At 36.5% G+C, this 9,248-nt stretch overlaps 1 protein-coding gene across 1 annotated transcript in view; it reads left to right on the forward strand.

Annotated features, from left to right (window-relative positions):
• LOC126830334 (serine-rich adhesin for platelets) overlaps positions 1 to 4,459 on the forward strand; it is a 29,114-nt gene extending 24,655 nt beyond the window's left edge. Inside the window, exon 2 of the mRNA XM_056102748.1 lies at positions 112 to 4,459. Coding sequence (XP_055958723.1) covers positions 112 to 725 — 614 coding nt within the window. The 3' untranslated portion in view covers positions 726 to 4,459. The remainder of the gene's footprint in view (positions 1 to 111) is intronic.
• The last annotated feature ends 4,789 nt before the right edge of the window (positions 4,460 to 9,248 follow it).

Raw genomic sequence — 9,248 nt, forward strand, 5'->3', positions numbered from 1 at the left:
ACTACTTTGTTAAATTGAAGGATTAAGTCAATTCGTTTATATAACAAGTACCCCACACATTTTACCCATTTTGCCCATGTTTATCAGAAATTATTAATTTTCTACTTTCAGTTTCAACAATTCCTCAGAAGAAACAGAATCTGAGTCAACTGTTGTTATCGAAACTAGAGAAGATTGATTCAAAAGATATTCGTCAAAATATCGATGTGAAACACACCAACGAAGAAATATTTGGAGATATTGAATTCATAAACGCAGACGGAACCCCTTCCTCTTCCAACGACACAAAAAATTTCGATTCCGTTAGTGAGAATGTGGACCTAACTTTAAGGGACGGAAAGGCCATAGTGATAATTACTGTGAACGCTGAACGAATCGTCCCGATTGACTACGAGTTTAATGTTTGGAGAAAAAGTGCCGCCATTGTTACTCGTCAAATAGAGATAGATCTTTTCGCAAACGATCAGCGCAGGCGTCTTTATCAGCACGTGATGGAAACGTCTGGACCAATGGGTGCTATTGAAGATGGTTTCTCCTATAGACGAAATTCAAGAACTGGTGAACACGAAAAAGTTCTAAATAGCATGCAAACTCTGAAACTTTTTACGGAGATTCTCGATGTAGCGGAAGGTGAAGGCGACCATGACGAAATGAGTGTGGAGACGAAACAACTTCAGGGACAGGGACAACTTCCGGCTTCAGAAGAAATTGACTTCATGTACTGAAATGTGAAAACATCTATTTAGCGAAACTGTGGCCTGTTTATTGAGAGAGAGCAGTTCATAACCAGTGCTATATTATGATATTATATAAGATACATTTCGCGAAACAATGATACACGGTACATCGTGTCATATGATCGAACACGGAGTCTGAATTGTAGAACTCCATGTTTCGCGCGTTTAAAGTGCATTCTAATTTAGACATCTTTTGTAAATGAGTAACATAGCCGTTATTTATGTATTTATGTAACTGAATTACTCCCCATTGCACTAATGAATAATAGCCTCGTGTCGTCTCAGGTCGTGTGTACGTGGCCTTAGGGGTCTAAATGGCCTCGTGTTACCTCGGGTCGTGTTGTGTATATATGGCTTTAGGGGTTATGTACACACTATTAATAATAATGCCTGATCTTACAGGTGGTAATAATGGCCGTACGTCAAATGTGATCCCGGGGCCTACGAACGGAACTAATAAGCTTAAATTAATTGTAACATATACGTGCGTTCCGGTCGGCTTTACTAAACACGCCTGAACGAAATGGCAGGCTCTTTTATCAAAAGAACTTTCAGGGAGAATGATTTCTAGAGGCTATGTTAAAGACAAGCACGATTACACGAGATAATGTCAGTGAATAATGACCGAAGGAGCAGAAATATCACACGGCATATTCGTGGTCTATTTTCGGATATTTCTCAAACCCGACGTAGTGACCAGTGAAAGGGGTGGGTGATGGCCTCATTTCCTCAAAATATTATGAAACGACACAATTCGAAGGCAAAGCGAAGGATGGTATATTTTCCAAAATAGTGCCTTATTTCGGAAGTTTCAAAACGAAATATTAATTTAGAATAATAATATTATTATATTAGTAGTAGAGCTACGTTGTAACACAAGGCTTAGGCAGAAGGGAACCTAATTCGTCTACATAGGCCTATTATGTTAGGCCTGATATTATTATGGACCAAGTATAATAGCTATGATAATAGTAGAACAGCAATTAAATGGGTTTTTTTTATATGTTTCAGTTCTTAGACATGCCGACATTGTATTTATTCAAGAAAGAAAATTAGTTATTCTAAATTCTTCCTCTTTGTACATGATTGTTGTATTCTATATAAATTCTACTGCCGTCTTTCATAGATTATGATAATATATAAAATATGTATGTTTATATGGCGTTAACTATGGAGCTAAATTAACGACATAATTCTAAGTCTTAACCTAGTAATACGTACGGAATGGAATCCACGACACTCTAACGTAGAAGCTAATAATGCGTTTGGAGCGGAATCCACAACACTCTAGCGCTTAACCTAGTAATGCTTATTCAAGACACTGCATCTCTTAACCGTGTAGTGCGTATGGAGTGGAATCTACGACACTCCTAGCGCTTAACCTACATGTGCGTGTGGAGTGGAACTGAAAAATTCTTACCCATAACCTATTAATGTGCCAATGTGCTTAGTTCAAATGTCTTCAATGCTTGTAACTTCTTTCTTACAGACGGTAAAATGAATATGTAGAATTATGTCTTCCATTCCACTCCATAGATCACAATACGTGTATATATAAACTGTATTGCATGTCATAAAGGGATCACAAACCAGATAACAGATAAAAAGAATTAAATTAGAAATACATACTTTGTATTAAAATGTAATTATGTAAAATACCAGGACGGGGTGGTTTTTATAAAATAAACTTATCTAAAAAGAAGGACTCTAAATAAATCCCATTTGAATTCATTTAATTAGATAAACTTATCTGAATATGTTGTCCCTTTAAACGTGCAAAATGGATATTTAAATTTTATCCCTTTAAAGTATATTGTATTAGAATAGTTTGATACATGGTGTTGAAATAAATAGTGTCTAATTAGATAGTTTTATAAATAATTACACATTGTTTAATTAGATAATCTGCTACAACCATATTACCACGCGTGACTTACAACCGATAAGTATAAGCTATTATATTATAGGCCTATATACGTACCATGCTTATGAATGCTTATGATGTCTTATATATTGTTAATTATGAATTGTATATAAGATCTATGTGTATATAATGCCTGTTAATAGATTATATTATGATATTATCTTGTTTTATTCCTTGTTTTCAAATCATGTTATATATATAGCTAATATAAAGTTTCATTTATTTTATACATAATATATATTTACTTGTAAAAGTATAAAATGTGAACGTACATGTTTATTTAGCTCGGTTATTTAATAGTTCTTTTATATCTAAACATCGAAAAACAGTTGAAAAAAAAATGACAATATTGCGGGCCAGTAAAACGGACATGTTTAAATCTATGCAGATTTACCCAGAAAGCAGAATGAATCTGAAAGGTAATTTACGGTCAAAGGGGAGACAATCCGGCGTTTATTTTCAGACTGGCGTTTTCAATGGACACCTTTATTTTCCATTAATTAAGTAATAATAGTAGTATGCAATTTTGTTTTTTATTGTACGATTATACAAAGAAACAAACAATATTTATTCAATGATGCATATAACGACAACATTAATTTCGTTTCGTAAAAAAAAAAGAAATAAAAAAATGGCAAGGTATAAACTTTATATAAACATAATATAAATATTTATATAGAAGGTTTATTCTGTAGAATTTGAAATAACAAAAATTCAAATGTTATTGATGAATTGTTTATATTTTTTATTACAAAATATTTTTAAAGATTATACAGTAATAAAACAGGCTAATATAATGTATGGCAAGTTATATTCTGATATTTTATTTGTTATACAAGATGTATATTATTAAATTTCTTCCCCATTTTTCTTACCTCTTAAAACAAGTATGCTAATACTATATGGACCAGGAACCGAACATACCGTCAACGCTACCATCTTGGAATTGTGACGTCATATAAAAAATCGAAGTCCGCCAATCGATCCCGATTGTCCAAGCATCATGTCGATCGTATATGACCTGGCGGAGTCTTCGGCTTTTTTGTTTATCGAAGAGGTTCTCTCCCAAAAAAGAACAACAAGGCGAGTAGCGTTTGGACGAGTTCCATGGCCAAAAGCAAATTCTCTGCATTCTTGCCGTACCATTCTTAATATACCTCTTTCACAATATAGTATACATGTATAATATATGTATACATGTATTCACCTGTTTAATGCTGACTACAGAACCCGAATTATTCACAACCATCATTGTCTACAAGGCACTTATGAAAAGGTAGAAGCATGTATGTACAGGGAAACATCTATGTTTAGTATATAGGTAAAACAAGAAACGTGACTCGGCGGTGTTTTAACACGGCTAGAATCATCTTGTCTTCTCAGATTGCACAGCGAAGAGCCAGATTAAGATACTGTAGGGCCATGGGCTACAAGTACTGTGAGGTCCTCGCGAAATGTTTTACCCACTCTCCGTTACTTTTTACGTAGTATATTAATTGAATTTCATTTTAAATGGATAATTCAGAATACTTTTATTCAGCATTTACAAATGAAATAATTGTTGACTTATTCTTTGGAGGCACCCGGCTAACGAAAGCCCATAGACTGAAGCCCTAATAGCCATGCCTTAATCCGACCCTGAGAATACGTTGAATATATTCCTGTAATAGAAGAAACTTGTATGAATATAAGGATAGTTCTTATTAATTGTTAAATCATATGTTAAACTGTTTATATTTTTTTATTATTAGCAATATGATTATAAATGCATGGTTGAAATAAACGTATTTCTCTATCATCTTGGTATTTGTTTTAAACTAAATTGGAACCGCGGTGGCGCAGTGAGTAAGACGCTGGTTCGCTAGCCTGGAAGTCTGGGGTTCACTCCAGGTGTTGGTCGAGAACGTTCTTTGGGATTTTCGGCGTGGTTTCCCCTTGTCAGTGGTGTAGGACGGAATGCCTGACAAGAACATCGTCTAGCCGTTGGAGTGGGATGAAAAACCGAGGTCCCATGTACACATTGGCGTGCACAGAAACGATCCCTTGGCAGTTGGCATTCGATATATAAGAGTAATTTTGTAATCATTTGTTTTTCATTTTGAGTAAAGCCTATCCATTACACGCCCTCGGCTGTACAGCGCAGTGTACGCTTACGACTTGCCCACGGACCCATTCAGTTGATTTTATATTTGTTTATTTCTTGTGATCTATGTAGTTTGTCTTGTCCGCAGGTTTGTCTTGTAGATTTTGTTTTGCGCGTGGTGCGGTCCTCCTGCACTTATTATTAGAGTAGAGTTTTAAAGGAATTAAAAGGAATCGGCGGATGTCGGCAGTTGTGAGCGGTGAAAAGACACACCCCTTATCCTCGGTACAAGCATGAGTATGGAAGTTACAACAAACATTTCACATTGTGGTGCATCACAATATCTGATTGAAAATCTTACACAAATAACATTGGTACACATGGGTCACTTAAGACAATTTTATGACATACAGAAAATGTAAATGTAAATAATCGTCAATATCTAATGTCACATATCACCTAGCTAGGCTATATTTATATTCCTCCTTTTTAAAGGCATTCAGTACAAAACGTCCAACATTCTCAACAGTCAACACACTCTTAGTGTATTAAGTTGAATTGAAAGAGATATTGTTGTCTCAAATTATCATATGCATAAAATGGACAATATAATAAGAAATGTATAACTAAAGGTTACAGTTTTTACATAATCTCTCATTACGAGGAATGAAGGAGTTACTGTGGGAATAAAGGAATTACTGTAATATCTTCCGTTTTAAACTTCCAGTTTATGTGCACTACGTCTAAATTCACTGAGTGCATTCCTTCCATCCTTCTTCAGTACACAAATATTTTTTTCTATTATATGAATTCCTAATATTATAATAAAATCATGTTTTGAATTTCGATTTCATATGAATATTTATAGATGCTGGTCATATAATCGGGTTTTAAATAAGAGTACAAAAAATTCTATATTAAAATTTTCATTTTTTTTTTGTGGCGGTAAATATTTTACCCATCCTCGTTTTCTCTAGTATAATTTGGATTTGACAGGAGCATTTATAATTTATTAGTCGTCATCTATGACACAGCTAATGACATTAATGAATGAAAAGAGGAAATCTGCCTATAGTTCGGCAAGAAAAAACGAGTTAGTAGCCTTTTTGTGAACTTTCAAAATACTACAGGTCACAATTCTATGGAATACAATTATTATTGAGCGATGTTTCGACTAGGCTTCTCTAGTCTTTATCAAGCAATGATAAAATATGAAAATATAATAAGACAATATATACATGGAATCATGTGTAACTGAAGTGAAAAGTTGGATGACTAACAATATGCTCAAACTTAATTCAGACAAAACAGAAGTGTTATTGGTTGCCCCTCCAAGAAGATTAAAGAAGAGTAACATTACATATTTGAAAATTGAAAATTCTAACATCAACCTTTCAAGTTCCATATCATGGAAAATGATCTATCAATGGAAAATCAGATCAATTTCCTTTGCAAAACATGTCATTATCACATTCGAAACATTGGTTCGATGCGTCATTTCATAACAGCAGATGCTGCAACAACTCTGGTCTGATGTCTTATTCTATCTTGACTAGACTATTGCAATGGTCTATTATCTGGTATTACGAAAGAGCAACAAAATCGACTTCAAAGGATACAAAATTCAGCGGCAAGAATTGTTTCACGAACAAAAGTTCGCGACCACATTTCACCTGTTTTATCCTCTCTTCATTGGCTTCGCATAAATGAACGCATTGAATTCAAATTACTGTGTTTAATATATCAGGCAGTTCATAAAATAGCACCTGTGTACCTCCAGGAACTTGTCCAGGAACATTTACCCTCTAGGAACCTAAGATCAAAAAATAACTTTCAGTTACAGTTACCAACGTACAATTTAAAAACTTTTGGAGCAAAATCATTTTCATATCTGGCAGCTTCACATTGGAATAATCTGCCGAATCATTTGAAACAGTGTCCAACCCTATCAATTTTCAAATCATCATTGAAGACTTATCTGTTCCAACGCTTTGTTTAGAAATGTGCTTTGAATTGTTGCTTGCTGGATTCTTCCTTCAGAGAACCAACAACAAAGGAATGAACAACAAAAATAAAGACGAAATCAACCACCAACCCGAACAACAAAACCAAATGGAGGGAAGAATGGTCCGGGCCTTACACTCACCAACAAGCCCCAAGGAAGAGTTGCGCCGCCCTGCCATTCAACCGGACAAATCGACCAGACCGACGAAAACGACCCATATATATATGTACATACTATGTCTAAATGTTCGTCCAAACTTATGTTTGTTTTGTCAAATGTCCGTATTGCGTGCATGTCTGCAAATGTTTGTCCTTATCTAAATGTTAGTCCATAGCCATATCTGTTTAGTCACAAATTCGTCTGTTTGTCAATGTCTACTGGCACTTCTTTATTCTTTGCACCTGTTATCTCATGTCTCGTCCTGTTATCTATTGTCTTCTGTGGAGGGTCCACAACCTTTGTATTACATACATTTACACAATTTGCGTAAAAAGAGCGGCCATTTTGTTAGGCAGTTTCATTTGAGTTTTCCCGATATTCGAATTAAACCTTCATTATGGTGGAATGGTGATATATTTAAACGGTTTTTAAAATCGGAAAATAAATTGTGACCTCTAGAGAATCCTAAAGCTAAAAATGCGATTTTTCGAACAATCGGGGGCCATAATCCAGGCCATAATCCAGTTACGTTCGGATATGCGCGATTATCAAAAGGAACCAAGATCTTAGTGTGTAACGGTAATATTCACCTAAAGGGGCCACAAGCTAAAAATATGATTTTTTGTACAATCAAGGGCAATAATTCAAGATACGATACGCGCGAATATCGAAAGGAACCAAGACCTTTGTGTTATAAACAGGTATTTCAAGTTTCTCCAAAATCGGATCAACATTGTGACCTCTAGAGGGTCCACAACCTTGATATACCAGATGTTTACACTATTTGCGAACGAGGGGCGGCCATTTTGCCCGGCAGTTTTAGTCCGATTTTCACGAAATTCGAACTCAACCAACATAATGGTGTAACGGTGATATATTGAACTTTTTTTTTTAATTCGTATAATAATTGTGACCTCTGGAGGGACCACAAGCTAAAAACGCGATTTTTCGTACAACGAGGGGCCATAATTCAGGAAGTTACGGTCCGATATGCGCGAATATCGAAAGGAACCAAGATCTTTGGGTTATAAACATGCATTTAAAGTTTCGTCAAAATCGGGTTAAATTGTGACCTCTAGCGTGTCCTTAAGCTAAAAACGTGATTTTTCGTACAATCAGGGGTCATAATCCATGAAGTTATGGTCCGATACATGCCAATATCGAAAGGAATCGAGATCTTTGGGAGATACACCTATATTTTAAGTTTCGTCAAAATCGGATAAAAATTGTGACCTGTCGAGTGTGAAAAAACAAATTGTGGAAGGACGGACGGACTTCCGGACGGTCAGGGGCGACGGCATAATACGTTCACATGAAAATGTGGGCGTATAAAAAGGGTTGTTGAATTTGCGCTGGACGGAAGCATGGATCTTATATAATGCCTAGGTCCCATTGGGAAAAATCATCGGCGATGTTGAAATAAACAAATTTTCTCCCGATGTTTTTGCCCCAAAAACGGAGTCCCATGAGAAATGGTACTTATTAGGCATTGGGGATGGTCCGATGAACGTTCGCTGATGCTTCGTCAGTGGTCACAAGGGTTCCGGGAATGTCCCCCGAACATTTGCTGAGAATTATTGGGGAAGGATCCCAATAATCGGGAAAGCTTCGGAGATGCCTGGGGAAAAAATATTTCGCGGAAGCTCCAAGGATTAGCACCCCGGAGCTTCCCTGTGGATCTGGAAAGCTCCGGGGATGCCTCTCCGGTCTGCTTTCCCAACTGAAATTACATTTAAATTTTTGGCAGCTCTCCGGAGGCCCCCGATGGTTCCACATGGTTCCCGACGCCCCCGAAGATTTACTGGGACACAGGGGAACCTGTTCCCGGCGCCTCCCGAGGATTATCAATTTCCATCGGTAGTAGATCCCTGAGGAAAAAAATGCCCAGTGGGTCCTATAGGCATTAGGTCCATGTGTGGCTGAAGATGGGGGTACTCGATTGTCTGTCCGGAACGTCCCGAATTGACAGAATTGCAATCAAGTGATACGTCCTACTTTTCTGCACCAACTGGACTATAAAAATGAAATTGGATTAAACAGACATATACCATGCAGTTTTCTATGAGGGAAATTTTGCCCGAACAGCGGCACTACGATTAACTGTTATATCAATGTCATAAATAAGTGTTCTCAACGTGCACTCCAATTGTGTTACGACACGTGATTGTTGCTAAAGATTGTTGCTAAAGATTGTGGATTAGACGAAATCTGCAGGTGGTCTAATTATACATCTAATCAGCGGCCTGGCAAAAATTCACTGCTGTGTCGATCAATGTTGGGAGCGCACTCTGGGTATTTCGTTTCATGTGAAGCCACCAAGTACAAATTTTACATCGACAT

Source organism: Patella vulgata, chromosome 8 (genome assembly GCF_932274485.2).
Source record: "Patella vulgata chromosome 8, xgPatVulg1.2, whole genome shotgun sequence".
In the NCBI taxonomy this organism is placed as follows: domain Eukaryota; kingdom Metazoa; phylum Mollusca; class Gastropoda; family Patellidae; genus Patella; species Patella vulgata.